Here is a 24,398-nt window from a genome sequence, read left to right on the forward strand (position 1 = left end):
GACATGGGGCTCGATCTCATGAACTGGGAGATCATGACCCGAGCTGAAATCAAGAGTCTGACGCTCAACTGACTGAGCCACCCAGGTGCCCCAGCACAGAACTTTTTAACGCAGATAACCACCTACTGCAGAGATACTATCCCTTAATTCGTTAATTGTTAATCTTAATTGATATTGATTTTGCAGAATCCATGAAAAAATGTCCAAATCTAAAAGTACTGAAATCTAAAAGAAATACCCTCTTCTTTATTTCAACTGTGAACATCAACACCAGTTGGATTTGAAGGCATCTTACTAAGATCAGGGCCAGCTCATTTAAATCGGCCTCTATTAGCAAAGACAATGGAATGGTTTTCTGCATGCTTGAACGTAGCGATCTTACGACTATAACTAGAAATTACTTACGTCAAAATGTCGATTCCTAAAACCGGATTATAGAAAAATTTTCTTCCCATTAAGGAGCACTGTATTTTTATTTATTTTTTGTCTTTACATCTTCTGCTTTCTTCTGGATCTGAAAAGTTTTAGGGGGTTATAAAGAGAAATGTCGCTTTCTATATTTTAAATCCACTGTAAGGCTAAGAGAAGTTTACACTTAAAAAGCAAAGACTTGCCTGGGTTGCTCTTATCAGATAGGTATTTGCCAACAACAATCGCCCTGGAAACTGGGGCAGAGGAGAACAGGATTCGTGCCCTCTGATAGCAGGCTGAAGTCCCGCCTTCATTTACAAAGTTGGATATATTCTACCAAGATTGCTTTTATTCCATTAAATTTTACCTCAGCTAATTGATTTAGCAAAATAGGATTCCAGATTTTTGTGAGAGGGAAAATATGACAGTTAAAGATTGAAAACTACCTTGAGAAAGGGAAAAAAAATTGTTGTTACTTAAAATAGGTCCAGAATGACCCTGTGCCAGACTTATATCAGCGCCGTGCTGAAGAAAGTTCTCTTTACAATGGATGGTGAAGCATTCAATTTTAATTTTTGCAGCTTGAGCCATGTCACATATGTGTCTATGTCAGCTTTCCCTGAAGTCTGGATCTGACAATATGACTGAATCAACACTGGACTGTTAAGAAACAAAAATAAAAGGCAATGTTGTGGTACAGCACAGTCAGATATCTGGGTCATTGAAAAGATTCAATAGATGAATAGATATAGACAATGACTAATGGTTTACAGGAATGAAATTATAGAACAATTACAGTGTATTTCCATTGGCAAGCTTATCAAAAGTTGATTCTTCAAGTACTTTCGCTATCCATAAATTCTCATGGTTGATGGTTTTTTTTTTTCTTTTTTTTTTTTTTGCCCTGGAATCTGTAGTTTATTAAAAACTTTAGTTTGGGGAATTTTTTTGCTGCTGGCAGAAGAATGCACGCATGCCCTGGGGTGTTATAACAGCACATTAATGCAACATTACATTAATCAATGGCACCACAGACATATACTATTTTAAAAAGAAGACAAGTACAAAATCCACATGTGTGTTGTCTGGGCAAGTGAGATTCTGACTTGGCAAAACGTCACATTCCAAGTTCAGCCATCCTGAAATAAATCCAATTTGTACACTTTACATCAACAACAGAAAACACTGATTGAGCAAAGGTAAGGTATTTATGCATCCATCATTTATCACCGGAATAGATAATGCAAAAAGAATGAGACATAGTGCCAAAGAGAAACATTCCTTTAAAGTTAATTAGTAAGCTTCTAAAGATACTTATCAAAAGGGTAATCCAGGGAGACCTGCGTCGATCAAGCCAATCCAACAGCTCTGTGCACACAACAGGAGCCAAGCCACAACCACTACAGCTTTGAATACCTACCAGAATGTCACCCTTATGTGGCTCTGTGTTTTTATCCACAAGAGGCTTGAAGGAGATTATCTGGATCATTTGTAGCAAGCGGATTTCACATTTTGCCACGCAGGCTCAGGTTCACGGCTGGTCTGCTCAATCCTTTAAGTGTGGACCAGGAATGAAGTCACACATGAGCTCATTTTCCAAGGAGACCAATCTACCTGCCCCATGGCTCTGGAGACTAGGACACTGGTTCACGGGGCACATGAAAAGCACTGAAACTCTGAACCGAAGATCTTGCAGTGACTTCCGACTAAAGTCTGTGTGAGGCATGCCTCGCGTGAAGGCAGTGAAGATACACTGTCGGAATGAGGAAGCAACTCAGACGTAAAATATATGGACAGTGGGTGGGCAGCCTAATTTCCATTATGTGAGGTTCTCCTTCCACTAGACAGTCTTGGATTACTTGAACTCTCTGAAAATAACACCTTCCGCTCTCTCTTATTTTCACCTTAAAGTCTATCTCTTCTCTCTGGAACCCTTTTTCTTTGTTCTTATCTCCAGGGCAGACATGTTTCTTCACCATTCTAAGGAATCCTTCACCCTTGCTCTCAACTTGGACTCCCCACATTGTTCGGAATCTTGTTCCATCCACTGTTTCTATGGGAGATTAAAGACGGCTATAAATTCTTCGTTGTTCCTCTTACTGAGAGATGGAATCAAGGTCCCTTCCCCTTGAATCTGACCTTGCCTTATGGACTTGATTGACTGATAGGATGCAGAGGGAAATGACGCTCTGGGTTTTTGAAGCTAGGCCTTAAGAAGTCTTGCAATTTTGCCCGGACTTCCTGGAACACTTCTTTAGGAGCTATGAGTGGCCATATAAGAAGCTGGACTACCTGAAGAGATTGGCGAGGCCAAAAACAGGGGCTCTGGTCAACTGCTCCAGCTCAATACTACTTACTGTCCAGCCATCCTTATTGAGGCACAAGACATGTTGGCTAAAGACCACTGAGCAATAGAGCACTTCACTTCACAGAGTAAAGACCACTCTGTTGATACCATGTGGAAAAGTCACCCAGCTAAGCACTGCCTCAATTTCAGATCTACAAAATCCTGATACGGTACAGTTGTTGTTCTTGAAAGTCACCAAGTGTTGGGGCAAGATGTCATGCAGCAATCGATGCTGAAACAGAACTCCCTCTTTTTTTTTTTTTTTTAACGTTTATTTATTTTTGGGACAGAGAGAGACAGAGCATGAACGGGGGAGGGGCAGAGAGAGGGAGACACAGAATCGGAAACAGGCTCCAGGCTCCGAGCCATCAGCCCAGAGCCCGACGCGGGGCTCGAACTCACGGACCGCGAGATCGTGACCTGGCTGAAGTCGGACGCTTAACCGACTGCGCCACCCAGGAGCCCCAGAACTCCCTCTTTTTTAATTTTTCCTTTAAAAAAATCAATTCTTCATCTTCTACCTACAAAATCTGCTCAGTTCTTCCCAGTGTTAAAATCTTCCCTCAATCCCACCATGTAATACAATAAAGCTCTGCTTTCCTCAATGGTAACCATCTTCAAAAGACTAGTCTCTACCACTGCTTCCGTGTCCTCATTTCCCACTCTTTAAACACACAGCAATCTGGTGTTCACAATCTCCATTCTAAAATGGCAGGATTTCAATGTTGGAAGGGACCTGAAAGGCCGCCTCATCCAGCCATATGTTCACTCCTAAATTCCCCTCCATAAGGTTCCTTCTTGGTAGTAGGCGTCTTGATGATGCTCTAACAACTCAAGGAATGTAGCACTTGGTGCCACCCAAGGATGCTCATTCTATCTTTGGATATCTGAGATTATGAGGAAGTTCTCTCTGATTCTGCACAGAATTCTGTCTCTGTAAATCTTCTATCCATCAGTCCTAGTTTTCTTGCTCCTAATTTTATAGAAAAAGCCTAACCTCTCCAATATGGAGACACTTAAAAGCATCCAGGTAGGACATGGATTAGGTGGTGGCAGTGGACCCGGAGAGAAAAGAATGTATCTGACATTTATTCAAGCTGAAGACATTTTAGTGTTACTGAAATCTGGATGCATCTTAAAATGGATGTGTGAAGTCACAGGGTGAACCTTACAGTCGCTTTTTATCTTTCTACAGTGTAATGTAACTTAAGTCTTGAGCTGCCATTCTATTTAGTTAAGGGAAATGTGGAGACAGTGGAGACAGAATGATAAAGCATAAATGGTGGCTTAGAGTATGGACTGTGAGGTCAGACTGGCTGCAGTATTCTCTGGCTATGTGACCTTGAGTGACTCAGCTACGAAAACTCCAGCCACTTTCGGGGAAACTCATTCATGTTCAGTTATTTCATAGTCAAACTCAGAACTCCAACAATCAAATTAGGGTTCTGCCCTTCCTTCTCTTTTTCCTGGGATACCGTCTAAATTCTAAGAAGGCCCATATGTGTCATGGCATCAGGAAAAGCCATCTAGTCTGTTAGCCCCAAATCCTGCTAACCCTCCTGGGGACCCACACTGCTTTTGCTGCTGACGTTGCTTCTGTTTCCACAGCCTCCAGCACATGGAATCCACATCACATATGCTGATGGTGTCCCTTCTGCAGGACACCAAGGCCTTTGGGCGTCCCTCCCAGGGCAGCCTCTGGGGACACAGGCAATTTTAAGATGTTTTCCACGTACCCTGGATTATCTCAACCAGTCATTGCTGCTTTTCCAACCCACCATCATGCTGCTACAAGATTTCCCTATTAGGCGTGGCTTCTACCGGAGTGACGACTGGACTCAAATCCTGGTCCTCTGGGATTTCCCCAAACGGTTCTGGGGTTTCTGTTCCTTCCCATCTCCAGGCACCAGGGCACGGCATACCTTCTCAGGGTACTTTGGCATCTCGACTGCAGATCCTTCTCCTACCAGAAGCTAAAATGTCCTCTCTTGGGGAACAAGATGCATCTCAGACCTCACCCTTCCTTCTCTTCAATTATATTAAATTATCAGGCTTTGGCTCTTGATAGGCAAAGCAAACTTTGAAGCCAGTTTTTAAAGTTTTATATTTTTAAAAATTCTGTCTTGTAATTAACGAAACAGAACAGAAGAAAATAAAAACCAACCGTGGCTCCAGATGAGCTGTTTGGAGTCACGTGGCCCAAGTGTAGCAGTCAATAGCCAAAAATTTGCCTCTTTGCTTTCTGCAATTAGTTTGTCCCTTTAGCTAAAAACCTCAGAGATCTGAGGTAAAAAAAAAAAAAATTACCAAGACGGAGAAAACATAGCATTTTAAAAGTCAGTCCCATTATAACTACACTTGATTTGGTAGTGCTTACTTTGTTCCTGAAAGCTGTAATTAAATTAAGTCGATGATACATCTTACATGAGTGGCACAATAGGAGTGAGGGGAGGAAGTAATTCAGAGGTAGTTCCTATGCAACTTGGTATGATGGAGTGGTGAAGAGGGCACAAGCCAGAAATGAGTAACCTAGATTTAAATCCTAGATGTCCTAGAGCAATTTACTAACTTCCTACACCTCAGCCCCTCGTCTGTTAAATACTGATAGTAATAACAATGAACTCATAGGATGTTATGAGCATCACAAGAGTTCATTCGTGGAGAACATTAAGGCGGCGTCTGGCACAAAGTAGATAATTAAGTAGCACTAGTTACTGTCCTGTGTTGGATGTGGAGAGAGGTATAGAACAGAAGGAAAGACAATTCCACTGGTCAGATTTACAACTAATTTGTTAGTCCTGAGCTGGAACTAGAAGCATGTTCTCCTTCCTCCAAATCATTACGCCTGTCCGTGGAGAGCCTAGACTCACAAGACGTGGATAAAATGCAAACCCTCCTTAACTACATCCTCTTGAAACCTAGTGGGATGGAAAGTGTCCCCAGCTCCTCACCAAAGAGGAGAAGTAAGGTTACTGGTTTTCAGCACTCCAGGCAGAGCAGAGGGTGGGGGAGAGGTCCACAGCCGATGGATTTCTACTCGGATTGAGAGAAAAGCAGCATCCGCATCTCTCAAATGATGTGTGGGGTCCCCTCTACTTATGGAGCCTCTGGGGCTAGTCCTGACTATAACCAACTCACAAAATCCTTTATAATATATAGCTTAAAGTGAACCACATATTTAAATTTATGGTTTGCAGTGGTGCCTAAATCAAACTGCTCCATTGCAATGAAGTTATGTGGGAAAGCTTTATTTTTATGGCTAACACACTTCAGTTACTTGAGGGAACAGTCTAAGGACCAAAAGGCATTTCATAATGAAGCAGTATTTGCTTGGGCTTCTTAGTGGAATTGTCCTGTGGACCTTTTGCAAATAAAATGATTCACTTTATGGGCTGGAGTAGCAAGGTGGATGGTTGTGACATTTACTGAGATGGAGAACAGGGAGGAAGGTAGGAGTAGTCCAAATTTCAGTTTTGGATGTGTTACATACAAAATACGTAGGAGAAATGTGAGTGGAGGCATTAGGCAGGTCTAGAACTCAAATGAGATATAAATATGGGAGTTTCGTTGACTTTTGTTAGGAGAAAGCAAAGAACAGGAAAAATGCCTCCAGGAGAGATTGTAGGAAGAAAAGAAAATCCAGTATTGGTCCCAAGACACCACAATATGTAAACATTGAGGAGAGGAGGAGCCTGCGGAGAAAATGAGAAGCAACAGCCAGGAGAAAACCAGAGGCCAAGAAGAGAGAGTGCCAAGGAAGTACAAGTGGCTAGCTGGGTAAAATACTGCTCAGAGAGTTGAGGAAAGTGAGGAATCAAATGTGGCCATGGAGTTGGTCAATGGGAGGTGAGTGCAAACTCTCATGCTGAACTGAAAGCAGTTTCAATGGAGGGGTGAGGCAGGATTCTGATTCAGAGTAAGTTACAGAGTGAAGAAGGGTCAGGCAGTGGAGACAATCTGTATAGACAATTCTGGAGAAGCTCAGGCTGAAGGAGGAGGAGAGAGAAAGCAGAGATAAGAAGCTCTGTGATCGTACAGAGTGCCGAGAATTCAGTAGACGGGCAGGGACAGGGAGACGGATGTTGTCATATCAGGGACTCATGTCGTCTTTAACATCACCTGAGACCATCCTGCCATTTTCACACTGATGTTGTTGTGATCCTCTACTTTAATAAAACCAGCCTTTAAAAAGTGTTTTCTCTATTCTCCTCAGCAGTGAATTCATCATCTTATCTATGCTTCAACTAGGAATTTATGCAGCTGACTACCCACACTGATGTCTCTGTGCTCCAACACCACATCCGGACACGGGCATCTCATGTGGCATCTCAGCAGTGTCTCAAAAACAACATGTTCCTATAAAGAGCAGGCATTTTCTCCGCCAGGTCCTCTTTGCTCCCCTATTTCCTTTCATGGAACATCCAGACACTCACTCTCAAAACCCTTTTTTCCTTTTCAGTCATCGGGAAACTGCCTCATATTCCCTGGCTTGGAGACTTTCTCTTGGTGGTCGCCTGCCCAGACCACCTTCCTCACCACTTCCATCTGTCAAAAACCTACCCATCCTTTAAAGCCACAAAATTCTGGGGCGCCTGGGTGGCGCAGTCGGTTGAGCGTCCGACTTCAGCCAGGTCACGATCTCGCGGTCCGTGAGTTCGAGCCCCGCGTCGGGCTCTGGGCTGATGGCTCAGAGCCTGGAGCCTGTTTCCAATTCTGTGTCTCCCTCTCTCTCTGCCCCTCCCCCGCTCACACTCTGTCTCTCTGTCTCTCAAAAATAAATAAACATTAAAAAAAAATTTTTTTTTTTAAAAATTTAAAAAAAATAAAGCCACAAAATTCTGCCGATCCTTCCAATTTGGTGGGATCTTCCCGACAGTGAAGCCTTCTTGTGTACCTCTCTTCAATTAGATTTACTTGAGGGATTGATTGTCTTATCTGCCTGATTAGACTTTAAACGTCATGAGCAGGGGCCTTACCTTACTCATTTTTGCATTGCTTGCATCACCAGATACAACAGGCACTCAGCAAGGTTTTGTTGAACTGGCTTAAAAGTAAATTAATGAATTCTTTAGATGAAATGAGTTATTTCCAGTTGTATGCATGCGAATAAATAATATGCTGGAAACTTAAGAATGCACTCAACTGGAGGGCAGAAATGAGTTCATATGAACATCAGAGCACTGCCAAAAATCGCTTTTCTTTCCTGGAACAAGTATTTATGTAACTTTTTATTATGGTATGGAATATTTCAAATATACCTAAAAGTAGAAAGAATAGCATTATGAACCCCCATGAATTATTAGCCAGTTACAAAAACTCACAATATTTTCCCAATCTAATTTTGTCTATTTATCAACCCCGTCCCATTTTTTTTTTACTGGAGTGTTTTAAAGCAAACTCCAGACATCATATCATTTCACTTACATACCCCTCAGCAAATATCTCTACCAGATGAAGTTTTGTTTTATAATTTAACCACATGTCAGACCTAATGAAATGAATTCTAATTACTTAATATGATTTAATATCTAGTTTTTTGTTCATATGTCCTCAATTTGTTGCAATCATTTTATTCAGAGAATTCTTAATTTAATACTTATAGCCCATTTTAAGGCAATTTAGTGGTAGGCATTAACTCTTGATTCTTTTAGCATATGTGCTGGAAGAGGTTAAGGAAAAAGGAGATACTCAATTTTTGAATTACTTAGTTTCCTTGATTCATTTCCTTTCCTCTTCAGCTACTGCTGCTTTGGATCTTTTTCATTCTCATGTTTACGAAAACATGAGAAGGAAAAGAAAGGGTGACGGAGGCTACTGTCTATTTGTCCCCCCATATCTTTTGTCTCCTTTCTCTAGAAGAATACAGTATCGGCACAAGGCTAAAGACGATTATTTCCTAGACCCTCTTGCAGTTAGATAGCCACAAGACCATGCGACTTTTTGAGCAAAAGTGATTGTGTGGAATTTCTGGGTCATGCCTTTCACTGGAAAGATGTGTGCTGTCTCCTCTCTTACACCCCCTTCGTCATGGCTTAAATGCAGATGTGGTGTGGTAAGCCATCTGCCACCACACAGATGATGAACAACCTTAGAGGATGCAGAAGCAACCAAATGAAAGAGCTTGGGCCCTGGTTGACCTCATCAGGAAGAGTTGGCCTGCCAACCTGCAGACCACCAGTTTTAAACTACTGTTATTTTGGTATCTGTTACAACAGCTGTTCTGATATCTTAATTACGTTAGAAGGTAAAACTCAACAATGTCCGTATTATAAATCGAACGGAAGCTTTCTAAAAATCTAATGAGAGTTTCTGTTTCCTACATCACAGTCAAATGTTCTCTGCATATGTTTCCAGTTATTACTAGCTATCATTCTGTCTTGGAGCATGATAATCAACTGACCTTAGTTAACTGATTGTATACCACGACAAGCAGCAAAGTAGAAAGACTGGCTAGATTTGGTTCCAGGCAAACTTATTTGAATCCTCCCTTGCCACTCCCTAGCTATGAAGAAGTTACTAGAACCACACGACACTTTAAATACCTGTAAAATGGGAATAACAGAGCTCCTTAGAAGATTAATTAGGGAGAATAAATAAGTTTGTGTATATCAGAGGAGCAAACACAGTACTTGGCACAAAGAAGTATCCAGAAAAGGCTAATTTTGTTTCCTTTGGTTCCCTGTATATGTAAGTCACAAGGGTCTGATGATATTTTCTGATAAGCTACTACTGCCATAGCCGTTCAGGTCTCTGGCACTTGTCGGAACCAGCAAAATTTATTGGACACTGCGTAGGAGCCCTGGGATTTATAGTGCCGGTCTCTTCTTAAAGGTTGTGAGAGAAACCGTAGAAAACACTGGCGAATGAAAACCTTCTCCCAAGGATTATGTGGCTGCTTAGAAAGGATGTTGATAAGCAGTGCCTTAGCGAGGGTAACACTAGCCGATAGAGCACACTACTCTCTCATCTCAGACAACAGAGGTTCCTAAAGCATGAGGCTCTGCTCCATCCAGTTACCCAAGGGTCCAGACTGGCAGAGTCACCGACCAGCCTGAAAACATGGGATGGGAAGATTACGTGGGTGGTGTTTACAGGCCAGGCCAGGAAGTGATTTCATAACTTCCACTCACATTCCACTGTCCACAAGTCTAATGTTGAGACCTAACTGCGAGGGATGCTGGCAAATATGGTCTGGTGAGCACCCAGGAAGGAGAGAAAGAAATGTGGGGATCGGCTAGCAGCATCTGCCAAAAGCAGTTATCCTGAAAGACTTTACTGAACTATTTTATTTAGCTTCAACTTGAGTACTGGGAGAGTAGACTTAGAAACACTGGGCCAAAACCTCTATTAGCAATGTCTCTCAAAAATCCTTGTATGATACAAGAAATGAATTTAGGGAAGATAAGTTTTTAAAGAATTGACCAGACACATATCTCCCTAATGCTCCAAAGCGACGTCAGTAAGTAGAAACAACCACTTAAAAAAATGTTTTAATGGCAGAAAACCCAAATTATTTTAGCTAGGAAAAGACTCAAGCGTTGGATCATTTTCCTCTAGGAAAAAAAAAAAAAAGCACTTTTGATTAGGGAAGGATCTGAACTTCTAAGGGATTCTCAAGAGTCATTAACTTCATGTTGTCTTTTCCTAAACAATGGTGTCCTAGTTGCTGGACCAACAGCACACAGGTGGCCCAGAAACCACACATTGTCACAGCCCTAGTGAGAGTCTCTGAGACACGGGGCAAAACCTGTAAAGAGGCTGCAGATGATTGTGTTTCATTATAATGATATCCAGAAATAAAGGGAATTACACATTAATAAAGCAATAAAATTCTCAGGGTAACCATGACAACTGCTGCAAATTTAATAACATTTTATACACCTCAAGAGTTTTTTTCTTTCTCATTTTTTTTTAATTGCCAGAAAGATTAGAGAAATTCCAAGAAGGAGCTGAGAAGCACTGTCTCATCTAGTACCCTCACACTTGCAAAGATGTCACCGCGCGCTCGGTTCATGATCGTATCGACTTCGCAGCAGCCTCTGGAAACACCCCCCCACCCCGGTTCCCACATGCATTTATCTTGAAAGATGGTCACAGACTGGAGCCCGCAGTTCAGTGTCTTTGAATGATATCTGGTCAGAGAACTCGTTCCCCAAGTCAAGTCCAATTTCATTTGTTTTCTAAAGTAGAATTTTCGCCAGAGCAAATGGTTCTAATGCATGTCTACAGAAATTCCCAAAGCTTCCTAAATATCTCAATCAGATTTTAGAACATTTTATCTATTTTCTTTTTTAAAGATTTTATTTTTAAGTAATCTCTACACCCAACACGGGGCTTGAACTCACAACCCTGAGATCACGAGTCGCACACTCTACCGACCGAGCCAGCTGGTGCCTCTTAGGACATTTTAAACAAAGATATAATCTAAATTATGCAGGCTTTCAATTAATCATGTTTTTTTGTTTTTGTTTTGCTTTTGTTGTGCTGACAAATCAGAAGTCACGAATGGGAAGGATTATTTTAAAGGTTGTCTTCCTCCTCTTTCAAGAAGTACACAGGGGCAGCTGGGTGGCTCAGTTGGTTAAGTGATTGACTTCGGCTCAGGTCATGATCTCGAGGTTCGTGGGTTTGAGCCCCGCGCCAGGCTCTGTGCTGACAGCTCAGAGCCTGGAGCCTGCTTCAGATTCTGTGGCTCCCTCTCTCTCTGCCCCTCCCCTGCTCACACTCTGTGCGTCTCTCTCTCAAAAATAAATATTAAAAAAAATTTTTTTAAGTGCACAAACAAGTTACTTCTTTTTTTAATCCATCTTTCTGCATATTCCCCTATGATCTGCCCTTATTATGTACAGATTAACGTTCAGATCAATATAGGAAACTTATTCCAGGTGACAGTACATTAAGTGGCAGAACACCAGAAGCCATTCTTGTGTAGCTGGGGAAGCTTCCGACCCTGCTAAGGGCATATGTCAGAAATAGTGCCTCTGTCCCTGGGAGAAAATGAGGTTCATAAGGAAAATTGCCTACGCCTCAATTGCAACACTCAATCCACCCTTGTTTGTGACTCAAGGGAAAGATGAACTGGTCCATCTTCCTCCACCTCAAAACTGCCACATTCAGGAAGTTTTGTTAGTGCTTCTTGCTGTTCAGGCAGGCTCTTCTTTCGCTATGGCTTGTTGCCTTGTGGTCACTTTGCTGCTCCTTGGTACCCGTGCCAGTCACTGTCCTTGTGTGATGGCACCAACGTGTAGCCCAGTACGTTCCTTCTTCCCAAAGTGCTTTCCTCTGGGCTCCTCCACCTGCTTTTTCCCTGGGCTAGTGTCCCACACCCATGACGTCCTTCTCAGTCTTCTCCCTGCAAGGTGGACAGTGACCAAGCCTCTATTCCCAGCCTTCTCCTCCCTCTTAAACCCAGGCTGTCCTTGTCATTTCTTCCCCCTCAACCCCAAGGCAGGAAGCCTTCTAAAATGCTGCTCTGACCCCACTTCACCTCTGCTTAAAATCCTTCAACAACCCCCCAAAGCTAGCAGTATCGCCTTCTGTCTCCTTGGCCGGGGCACCGAGAGCTTCTGGCTTGGCCCCGAGTCACGGCCAAGTGTCACGGTCTCCAGGCACCTCTTCTGTAGTGGGGTCACACTTTATGCAAGTTTGACAAACATATGGTGGTGTTTCCCGCCTCTGCTTATACTGTTCCTCCACCTGGGCTGCCTTTCCTTCCTTTTCCTGTCTAATATGTAAATCGGATCCTCTCCCTCATGCAAACCTTTCCCATGCTTTATTGTTTCCGAAAGATAAAGCTTAAACTAGTTTTCGGTATGTAGGGCTCTCCAAGATCTCAGCCCCTGCTTCCTTCTCTAACTCTAGCTCTAGCTATGCCCCATCTTTGACTCCACTCCCAGGTAAGTCAGGTCTTTTGAGTCCCTACACTCAGCACGAATGGAAGTTCTTCCCCAAATCCTCACATCCGCTCTAAACTTCCAATTTCAGCTCCCCAAAAGTGGTCCGTGGAGCTCTTTCCCTCTTCACCCCTTCTTGGAGCTTTAATGGTCTCTCCTTTGACTGGCTGTTCTTTCTTTCTTTTTTAAGGTTTATTTATTTTTGGCAGAGAGAGAGAGAGAGAGAGAAAGAGAGAGAGCATGAGTCGGGGAAGGGCAGAGAGAGGGAGACACAGAATCTGAAGCAGGCTCCAGGCTCTGACCTGTCAGCACAGAGTCCGATGCGGGGCTCGAACTCACGGACCACAGGATCATGACCTGAGTCGAAGTTGGACGCTCAACCTACTGAGCCACCCAGGCGCCCCTCACTGGCTGTTCTTTCTTCAGAGAACCAACATTAGTGCCCAGAATGGTTCCAAGCACAAGAGGAATAAGCAAATATCTGTAGAACAAATACCCAGGAAAGGGTTAATCTCTTACTGGGACTCTTCCTCATTCCCTGGGGGGAGTATGGTCACAATGGAGTCAACCTTGAAGGACAGAGAGGACCCTATTTCTTTGTCTTTCTGCTCTGAAGAGCCACAGATGTGCCTAGAGAGCCTTGGGTGCTGCTCCTGGAAGCGTAATGACTGGGAGATGCTGGGGGTCACCTGCCAAGACGTAGAGGGGTCAAGCACATTTCCAACCTCCGTGGGTCCTGGGGTTTCTGTAGAGTGGGGGCAGGGCAAGGGCGGGCCCAGAAGGATAAAGACCTTTAGGTTTCTGTATTTCCAACCCTCCGTGGGTCCTGGGGTTTCTGTAGAGTGGGGGCAGGGCAAGGGCGGGCCCAGAAGGATAAAGACCTTTAGGTTTCTGTCCATATATTAAACTGTATAATTGAAATTATCCAAATATTTATGTGGATTAAAGAGATTTCTAAGTGCAGCACCCCCCCCCGCCCTCCACTAAAATTATGATGTCCAATGAAAGAATACCTAGTGTATAAAAACAGCCATTTGCATGTGACTCCTCCCTCCTGGTCAACAGAGCAGGAAGCGTAATTCCCTTATAAATCAAATGTGATTCTTCCCAGTCTCTTCTGCATGTTACTGGTCATTCTTGAAGCAACTGATTTCTCTCACGGAATTCTTTCTCTTCCCCTACTTTGTTCTGCCATTTCTTGCCCACTTACCAAGAGAAGCGTTATTTCCTTGCTTTTCCCTTTACTGCTTAAATTCTGTAACCTTCAGTTCCTACTTCTGTGAGATGGGAATGATAATAGAGTTGTGAGAATTAAGTAGACAATATCTAAAAGTGCTTAGCACAGCAAGAGAGAGGAGCGTGGTGCATGTCTGCTGTGATCATGGTCCTTTATATTCCATTTAGGAGTGATAAACAGAAGAAAATGCAAGAGATAAATCCTTATTAAGGAAAAGAAAAGTGGTAAGTCTTATGGTGCAATTAACATATAAAGCCAGAACCATCAACTTCTTTGTCCTCTCTAAAATAACCAGAATGGAGGTGCCTCGATGGCTCAGTTGGTTAAGCATCCAACTCTTGATTTCCACTCAGGTCATGATCTCACGGTTCATGAGTTTGGGCCCTACATTGGGCTCTGTGCTGCTGATGTGGAGTCTGCTTGGGATTTTCTCTCTCTCCCCCTCACTCTCTGCCTCTCCCCCAACTCTCTTTCTCAAAATTAATTAATTAATTAATTAATTAAATTAAGTAACCAGAACCAGTAAACTAAGTTAACTAACCATCAATCAATACTAAGTCATGTGGAGGACACAAAGCTTTGAGGAATTGACACTCTAGAAGTCATATCTATTTCTTTTCTATTTCTTCTATAATGTGTATTCTAGCTATTCCTCAAAAAGACACAACAGCTTGTAGTAAAATGCTCAGGGTAAGTGGAAATCAAGAGAAAATGAAGAATCAGACCAAAAAAGTATGGTGTTTTGAAAAGGAGAGAAAACTGTGTTGGAAGCTGCAAATGAGCTGCCTTTTTTTTTTAATTTTATTATTTCAACTTTATTCGGCCAATGTGCTCAATTCCGATGTTATGGTAGAAATGCCCTAAGAACCGTCAGCATTCGATTCAGCTCAAGCATCCTTGGCTGTCTCTTAGCCTAGAAATGGAGGGTCCTGGTTCTGCCTGATGCGGGCCGTGGGCCACACAGGAAGTCACAGAGCATAGAGGTACCTGGCTCCAGGAGCGAGGGGAGCTGCCCAGACCTGTCCTGGGTCTTAGCTGACAACTGCCCCTCATCCAGCTGTGACAGGGTTTATGCTCTGGCAGAGACCAGAAGTCCCTGTTTAACCAAACAATTCAAGAGACACTCAGTCACGGCAACACTGGCATGCCATGAGAGTGACCACATCCAGCCTGGCTTGGTCCCTCCCCACACAGGGAACAGGAGTGTCCAGGGAGGCCTGGCCAAGTGAGAATAGATATCCTGACATCCACAAATGTCTAAAAATCCCACAGATGGAGTTTTCAAATAAGTGATAGTATAAACCTCACAGAAAGGAGACATTGCCTGCATGAGGTTCCAAAATGTTTTACTGAGCACTCTGGAGAAAGCCACATATGAAAAAAAAGCACATCACAGTTAACAACAGAAAGATGGCCTGTGAAGATGGGCTAGCCTGGAGATGAATCCCTTTCCTAAAATTGAAAAGCAAAAAAAAAAAAAAAAAAAAAAAAAGATGGGTTTATTTTTAAGTTTTTATTCCAGTTAGTTAAAATATACTGTCTTATTTGTTTCAGGTATAAAATATAGTGATGCAATACTCCCATACATCACCCTGTGCTCATCACAAGTACTTAACACAGTCCTTTTAATCCCCATCTATTTTACCCATCCCCCACCCACTTCCCCTCTGGTATTCATCAGTTTGTTCTCTATAATTAAGACTTGGCTTCTTGATTTGCCTCTCTCTCTCTCTTTTTTTTTCTCCTTTGCTTGTTTGTTTTGTTTCTTAAATTCCACACAAGTGAAATCATACAGTATTTGTCTTCCTCTGACTGACTTATTTTACTTAGCATTATACTCTCTAGATCCTTCCATGTCATTGCGAATGGCAAGATTTCATTCTTTTTTATGGCTGAATAATATTCCATTGTATACATATACTACTTCTTCTTGATCTCTTCATCAGTTGATGGACACTTAGGCTGCTTCCATACCCTGGCTATCGCAAATAATGCTGCTATAAACACAAGTGTGCATGTATCCCATTGGATTAGTTTTTGTATTCTTTAAATAAATACCTAGCAATGCGATTGCTGGGTCATAGGGTAGTTCTATTTTTAACTTTTTGACAAACCACCATACTGTTTTCCACAGTGGTTGCACAAGTTTGCATTCCCACCAACAATGCGTGAGTATTTCTTATTCACTACATCCCTGTTACTTTTAGCCATTCTGACAGGTGTGAGGTGAGATCGCATTTAGTTTTGATTTGCATTTCTCTGATGGTAAGTGATGAACATCTTTTCATGTGTCTGTTGGCCATCCAGACGTCTTCTTTGGAGAAATATCTGTTCATGCCTTCTGCCCACTTTTATTGGATTATTTGTTTTTTAGGTGTTAAGTTTTGTAAATTCTTTATATAGTTTGCATACTAACCCTTTCTTGTATATGTCATTTGCAAATATCTTCTCCCATTCCATAGGCTGTCTTTTAGGTTTTTTTTTTTTTATTGTTTCTTTTGCTGTGCAGAAGCTTTTTATTTGATGAAATCTCAATAGTTTATTTTTGCTTTTGTTTCCCTTGCCTCAGGAGACATACTTAGAAAAAGTTGCTAAGGCTAATGCCAAAGAGGTTACTGCCTGTGTTCTCTTCTAGGATTTTTATGGTTTTAGGTCTCACATTTAGGTCTGAAAAAGATGGGTTTAAATTTACATGTGTATTTGAATGAAGTGCTGCTTCAGAAAAATTTTCTGCATTTCAGATTGATGCCCCCTCCTTCTGATGAGGATCTATGTAGTGCTAAATGTAGTAGTATTAAATGTGGCATCAGAGAAGTGGAAACAGCTCGCATTAACAAAAAGGAGCATGTCAGCACCAGGAAATACAACATTGTTTCCACTCTTAAATTCTAGATTACTGCATAGATACTTATAAAAAAATACTGAGTAAACTAATAGGAAATATCTCCAGAGTGATTTTGCAAAACAGACAGTTCAGACTGGCAGAAAGTGCCTGGAGTCCTGGAGGCTTGATTTGTACACAGACCCTGTGCAGAGTGTTAGACCATCTTGGACACATTTTTAACTTCTGAGCCTCAGCTCCTCATGTGTGAAATAGTGGTAATAGTCCCTACCACTCAGGGTCACGCTGAAGAGAAAATGAGATAATGTAAGTAAGTGGCAGGCCATTGGCAGGTATTTAGCAAAGATTTGCCTTCCCATCCCCATGTGTAGCTTGTACAAATCTTCATTCCTTCTTGTACAGATGTATTACTTTAATGCTCATATTATAATATTTCATAAACGTGGATGAATCGTAGGTCATCTACTTGCACTATTATTCGATTACTTCGCCCACTACATCATAAGCTCCACAGAGAGATGTTCTTCCTGTGTCCTTCCAGTGTAAGTGATGAGGAGCATATCACTTATGGTACATGTGCCATCTGTATTTGTTGCAGGAAAGAAAGAAGACATTTCTTCAGTGAGGACTTATTAATATGGTCTAAGTCTGTTGCTTTTTGGTGACCAGCCTGAAGCACACGTGTGGCTTCAGAGACTCTCGGAAGAGGATGGTTGACTGGAGTTCTCGAATATCGACATTAGATGTTCTGAACGTCTGTGGGCTCTTCAGATTAAATCTGCTTTTCCCTCCAGCACCAGCATTCAAGGGAAAAGCTGTAAGTGACTCAAAAATTGATGTTCTTGCTTTAATGTTCTTTTGATCTACAAATTTTCAATCATATAGTCTATTTATCACTGTAAAGGCACAGCCATTCAGTTTCAAAACAGAATGAGGACAGATTATGAGCTAGCCTCAAAAATTAATTACCGCTTATATAACAGAATTTTTGTGGTAAAATGTGTTCTCAGTTCCAAATGACTAGCTCATGAATGAACTTTAAAAACCCAAACCATTTGGACTTCAGGGTTTTGTACAACACACTGATGAACTACTATGGAAGCCTTATAATGTCATTAATATAAAAAAAAATTAGTCTAAAGTAAAATATCTTGTCTCTGTTTTTCCTTCCTTCTTTCCTCCCTCCCTGCCTCTCCCCTCCCCAAGTTTCCCAAACACACTTTAAAAAAAATCCCCTATATTCCAAGCTGCATTGGCAGAAGAAGCTCCAAAAAAGTGTTAAGACTGTGACTCACCTCATTGTAATTCTGCTTATAGAATTTATGGAAAAGGAATGAAATCCAAGAAAATAAAATAAAACTTTAAAAATCCCACTGATAAGCAAAAATCCTTTCTGTAGGAAATAGGGTTATATAAAAAGATTTATATTTTGTTTCATATAACTCAGAGGAAACCCGTATCCCCTGTTAACTGCCACCTCTAATTAGTTACAGACCATTTAACTCCATAAATATTTTCAAGGATTAATGATAATTGACACATGTGCTATGCTTTTAATCTTTTAAGAAATGTTAATATTGATTCATTTTTCCTAGAATCTTGGGATGGCGCCAGTATTTTATCCCAGTCGAAAAAGAGGCAGAGATGCCACCTTGTCACCAATGCCTTAATGGTTAAGTCAGCCTGGTTATGCACGTCTACTGAAGTCCGTCTCTTTACCATGCCCTCCATTCAGCTCAGCTCCAGGCACTGCCAGGGTGACTTCCCTCTTCGTGTTCTTCCATTAACCACTTTCACTGAATCCCAAGGAAGCTTAGAGAATAACGAATTCAAGGATTCTCAAACTTGGCTGTGCTTCAGAACACATTACAAAGAATACAGATGGCGCACGGGCCCCATCCCGAACCGAATCCTAAGAACCTCTGAGCATGAGACTTGGGCCGACCAGCATTGACCAACTTTAGTGTAACTTTAATGGCATGGAAACAGGACAGCATTATTCAGACCTTTAACAAATGGAGTTGACATTTAAAGGAAGAGAGGAGTTTTTGATGGGGATCTGGAAAGGTCAATTTTATGTGTCAACCTGACTGGGCCACAGGGCCCTCAGGTATTTGGTTAAACATTATTCTGGATGTGTCCGTGAGGATGTTTCTGGATGAGATGAACACTTGAATCAATAGGCTGGGCAAAGCAGACTGTCCTCCCCAACGGGGGTGGGAGTCATGTAATTCACTGAAGGTCTAATTAGAATAACAGGATGAAGAAAGGAGAATTTGCTCTCTCTTCCTGACTGCCTTCAATCTAGGACATGGGTCTTCTCCTGCCTTTGGACTCAAACTTGGACTAGAACCTGGGCCATCAGCTTTCCTGCTCCTTAGGCCTTTGGACTGAAACTGTACCATTGGTTCTCCTGGGTCTCCAGCTTGTTGACTATAGATCTTGGGACTTCTCAGCCTCTATAATCATGTGAGCCCGTTCCCCATATGTACACACACACACACACACACACACACACACACACACACTCCTGATTCTCTTTGGAGAGCCCTGACTAATACAGGGTCATATTTCTTTCACTTATGTGTACTAGTAGAAATATATATAAGGTACACAGACGATGTTTGAGATATCTTTTACAACAATTAGACAAGGAAGCAGAGGACAACATGCCAACAGTGTTAGAATAAAGGTTGAGCAAGTCTCTGCCTGGGGCTTTGGAAAGAAGGCTCCTGTTCAATTGGGAGGAGCTGCGCATGGGTGCAGAGTAAAGTTATTCATAAGAAAATACTTTATTTTTAATTTTTTGAGAGAGGGAGGGAACCAAACCATAAGAGACTCTTAAACACTGAGAATAAACTGAGGATTGATAGGGGATGGGAGGGAGGGGAAAGTGGGGGATGGGCATTGAGGAGGGCACCTGTTGGGATGAGCACTGGGTGTTGTATGGAAACCAATCTGACAATAAATTTAATATTAAAGTAAGTAAATAAATGATAAAAAAAAGAAAATACTTTACATTCTATTTACCTACACACAAATCATCTCGTATGATTCCAAAAAATAGGATGGTGAGACTGTGAATATAGTTTAAAGGTGAAGGTATTTTCTGTATTGAATAATGATAAGCTCTCGTATTTCTTCACATCTAAAATGTTTACTGAAAAGATAAAAGAAAAAGCATTATCAGGAAGAGAAAGGCAGTGCTGAGTGCCCAAGTCAGTAGGACACAACGACACGAGGATTCTCAGGGCATCAAAAACTCATTGCCTGGACCTTGTGTTTTTAGTCCATCTCTTGGTTCCTGTGAGCTGTGATCTACGATATTACGTACCAGAAGTCATGATGTTCTTTCTGGTTGATGTGCCCTGCTGCATTTTCCTCTTTTTCTCACCCTTCTTTGGTCTCTCTCTCCCTCTTTCATATTTTCTTTATTTAAGCAGTTGATAAGTGTTTTAGGAAATATTATAAAAATGTCATATTAACATGATGAGGCTCTAAACTAGGGATCAGGACTATTTAGGAAAATGTGTTCTCCAACAGAAACATTTAAAAGTGAAAAAAAGGTATGGAACTGAAATTTAAAGCAAATCACCCAAATACAGACAGATAAAGAAAACAGGGCAAGATAATGGCATCATTCTGAGCTATTCCTATGCCAGAACTTTTCGAGCAAACTTACCAAACATAAGCAACTGAGAAAGAAAAAATTTCACAAGTGAATAATATAGCATATAACCCTCAGCAAAATCTAATGAAAAATCACCAAGCTGGATTTCAATATAAATTGTTGCTTACAAAACCTGTTTTGCAAATATGTTACTGGTTTTAATGTAAGTTGCTGCATAAAACGTGAACAGTTTTACAACAACTATATTCTATAATTTAGACTTTGAGCTTAGTTGCATGGCTTACTTATGTAACTCTACAAAATGATGAGTCTGGAAGGCTTGAGCTTATAAGGGAAAAATGCCTTCATTTTAGTGATTCCAGTTTAAACTTACAGAAATATCAAATTACTTATTGAAAAATCCCAGATGAAGTAAAAAGGAATGTTCTGGGAAGTTGCCATTGACAGTATGCTGCCCTGATCTTATAGATGTTTGTTTCCCAAGATTACGTAGTGAGATTTATCAGTATTTTAGAAATAAGAAAGGCCAGAGGTCTTTAGCAATCTCATCAGAGAGTTCTAGAGGGTCTAATTTTTTTTTTAAAGAAGTATCCAATCTAATTTTGTATAAAAATCTGAGAGCTGGATTCAGCAAACTAACGAAGAATGAAGATAATTAATTAAGAACGAATTAAGAGAATATGACTTGTTCCCCATTGTTCTTCTAACATCCCACCTGACTGCCCTGACCTTGGACTGTCTCTGCTACCCATGATTATAGAAGCGAGGTCACAGGAGGAGAACCTGAGGGGGACCTTTCCAAATCATATGAATCCAGGAGCTTGATCTCTGACTTCCAAATAAGGTTAAAGCACAGCTTCATTCACAGATCCTGAAATGTCAGCCAACTTCACCAGCATGAGAAGCGCAATCAAAAAAAAGACTCTGTGCACCAACAGAAATACATCACTCACTAAAATGGAAAGCCATATAACAACAACTGATGTCAATGGCGATGAACATTTTTAAACAACTACCACAGACTATGCACTCTCGGCGTGCATACTGAGATAAAGGAACACTGTCCTCCTAGAACCGAAATCTGGTGACTTGGAATCCTATCAACTGGGCAGTAAACTGCGTACAGAGAGGTACCTCTTCCTACCATCTTTTCTTTACCCACGAACACCACCTTGACCCCCATTTGCAGCTTACCCTTCATTTTAAACTCCCATCTCCTTATTTACACTTGGACCCTTTGAGCATCCTCCTTTCCTCCAGCGAATGTTTGAAACAAAAACACCTTAAGAGGAACAACACTGGGATGCCAGTTTTCACCATTACCTAATTTTTCCAACCTGTAACAAAGCACAACTCATAAAATCAAGAAGGAGCATCATTCCTTGTGTATGTTAAACACTCGTGGTAAACCGATACCAAATTAAGGAGCCCAGTTTCGACAATGCTGTGAATACCCTTCTGGAAACCGCTTGTGAAATGGCACTCCTTGAAGGCCCATATTTCATTAGCTTGGCAAGACTCCCTTTCAAGGTCATTTCCAAACGCTCGTCTTGTGCAGAGCAGCATGCGTGGAGCAGTGCTAGCATGGCACCAGGTCAATCCATTAGTCATTGCTGGAGTGAGCCTTCTGTGGAGAGGCAGCCTGCTTCAAAGTCAGATGGGCTTCTGAAAAGCATGCCAGGAAAACTTTCAGATTTGAAATGTTTCAGAAAAGGAGGTCACGACATCTTCTAATTGCCTACTCTCCTTGCAGAAGGTGGCTTTTCATACTTTACGCAAATATTAATATCTGCCCAGTGTGAAAACCAGGTTCAAAAACGTGGTAAGTGAGTTTGCGCATGTGTCTTCAATTGAGCAGAGCACTGAGTGCCAGACTTCCACCAGGCTGATCAGACTGCAGGTCTGTGTAAAAGCCTGAAGTAGTGGAATCTAGTTGCTATGGCTGCAAATTAAACAAATAAATGAGACACCGTGGAATGCAGCAAAATATCTGTGGTCCGATTAGTTCATATTTGCCATATGTGTGACTAGCAGCAGTCAAATTCTGAGTTGAAGCAAAGTTCTTTACAAAAGGTGCAAGTGAGGGGAAATGCTTAAAAATAATAAGGGAGATGCGAATTCTACGTCCAAGGATAAATATCTGAACTTTTATATAAACTTTAAAGGAATTTCATTAACTTTGATGTTAGAAGTATATACAAATTTCGTGTTGCTAAAAATACAAGACTTCCACCGGAGCATTTTTCCTTGCAGATTTAGACAAGGTGTGACGCTAGCTTGTAACTTTGTATATGACAGTAACGTAGTCATTAGCTCTAGGGAAATTTTAGCTTCTCCATAAGATTCCTATCATATCCTATTTGACGGAACTGACATTTATCCAGCCTATCAAGTGGCCGGCATTGTACTATTTGCTTCCATGCCAATCTCAGGAATTTCCACAACAGGCTGTAAGCTCCCCACTAGTGGGATTCAGTAGGGAAATTTAAAAAGACCGTTGAACAGCGAATTCTATTCTGACTAACCTCTCAAATCACTTACACTAAACCGTTTTCACAGAATGAGAATAAAACAGAGAAAACTTGAGAGGTCATTTGATTCAGTTCACCTTTGTCACATGTCTGCATCTAGTAGAAGAGCTGTGTACAGAAAGGGAGTGGCTTTTGGAGTTACCACGGTCAGACATAGAAAAGGATGTTTACTAACTTCAATCTTTGTATCTTAACACGTATAGATAGTAGCATGTGAGGAGTGGCACTTGGACATAGAAGACAATTTGATATATTCCCAGGTCACACGGATTAATGTATTTGATAAGGATGAAAGGGGCCGCCTTAAGGGAAACATTTCCACCCATCAAAGCTAATCCTTGCAACTAGGTTAAAACATATATTAATTAGATCATTAAGGGCATGCTCATTCTCTGGATATGGATATGGTAAGACAATAGGAAAAAGTCACCCTTGCTTAGATGAAAAGGAAAACAATCTACAATGCCAGGAATATTTATCAGTGTCTTGAAGAAATATGTTTGCGAAATATAATGACATTTCATGTTGAAAGGCGTCTCTTCACTAGATGTTAACAAAGCTCCACAGAGAGAGGCCCTGGATACAGTAAGCATGATGGGGTCAGTCAGCTCAGCATTCTCCTTCCAGCCAGGGAGCCGGCTAGCTGTGTGAGCCTGGACAAGGTATTATACTGGACACTTGAAGGCCAGCAGATACAGTTCTTCTGTGGAAAAGGGGAAGACTGATTTCGAAAATTGTAAGCCAGTGAGCTTGACAAGGATGCAGTAAAATGGGTCACTGAAGGACTAGGGTATGAAACACAGAGAATTACAGGGTGATCCTAAGTACTGTCCTGAGCTCACTTGGAGAAAATAATCTTATTTCCTTTTCAGAAAGTGTTGCCAGTCTGGGAGAGTAAGGAAATACGATAGAAATGCACTCCCTCCATCATTATTCATTCATTCCTTCAAAAATATTTTCTGAGACCCACTATGTGCCATGCACTGATCCAGAAGATGGGGCTATGGGAGGGAGCTAAGAGCATGTGCCTGCTCTTATCGAACATCCAGTTCCAGACTAACGTAACAATATACTACAAGTAAAGTACTATGGATGCTATAATAGAGGCACATGTGGGGTAGAGGCTCATAAAGAAGGGGTGACCAGCTCTCTGATATAAGGGAGAGTTGATGCATGAGAGGACTTGGAGCAAAAGGAGGGTTTTGACTGGGAGATGAGGGCTGGGTGCACACTCAGTCCTGGAATGTCCTGGAGGGCAGGTTTCACTGCCATTCTGTATTGGCTGCAGTTTAGCAGAGGGGAACACTGGAGACTCCCTGGAGAAGCTTCACCTTGACAAGAGGTATAAATAGGCTCAGGGAAGTTACCCAGTATTTCTAAAAGACCAGGCATTTTGTGGACGAATTTGGTAGTTTAGGTTCAGATTCAAACAGAAAAAAAAAAAAAGTTGGGTTGAACATTTTCTAGTGGGTTGTCACAGTCTTTCTTTGCTTTTCTTTGATCATT

At 41.5% G+C, this 24,398-nt stretch overlaps 1 protein-coding gene across 9 annotated transcripts in view; it reads right to left on the reverse strand.

Moving 5' to 3' along the window:
• AIG1 (androgen induced 1) overlaps nt 1-24,398 on the reverse strand; it is a 321,002-nt gene that overhangs the window by 202,387 nt on the left and 94,217 nt on the right. Inside the window, exon 4 of one of the 9 annotated variants that reach the window (XM_040449004.1) lies at nt 1,006-1,071. The exons of the other annotated variants lie outside the window; for them this stretch is intronic. Within the exon in view, the coding sequence (XP_040304938.1) occupies nt 1,021-1,071 (51 nt within the window). The 3' untranslated portion in view covers nt 1,006-1,020. Of the gene's footprint in view, nt 1-1,005; nt 1,072-24,398 lie in introns of those variants that run through there. 9 annotated transcript variants of the gene reach the window in all.

Source organism: Herpailurus yagouaroundi, unplaced genomic scaffold (assembly GCF_014898765.1).
Source record: "Herpailurus yagouaroundi ecotype Mexico unplaced genomic scaffold, PumYag 198, whole genome shotgun sequence".
NCBI lineage: Eukaryota > Metazoa > Chordata > Mammalia > Carnivora > Felidae > Herpailurus > Herpailurus yagouaroundi.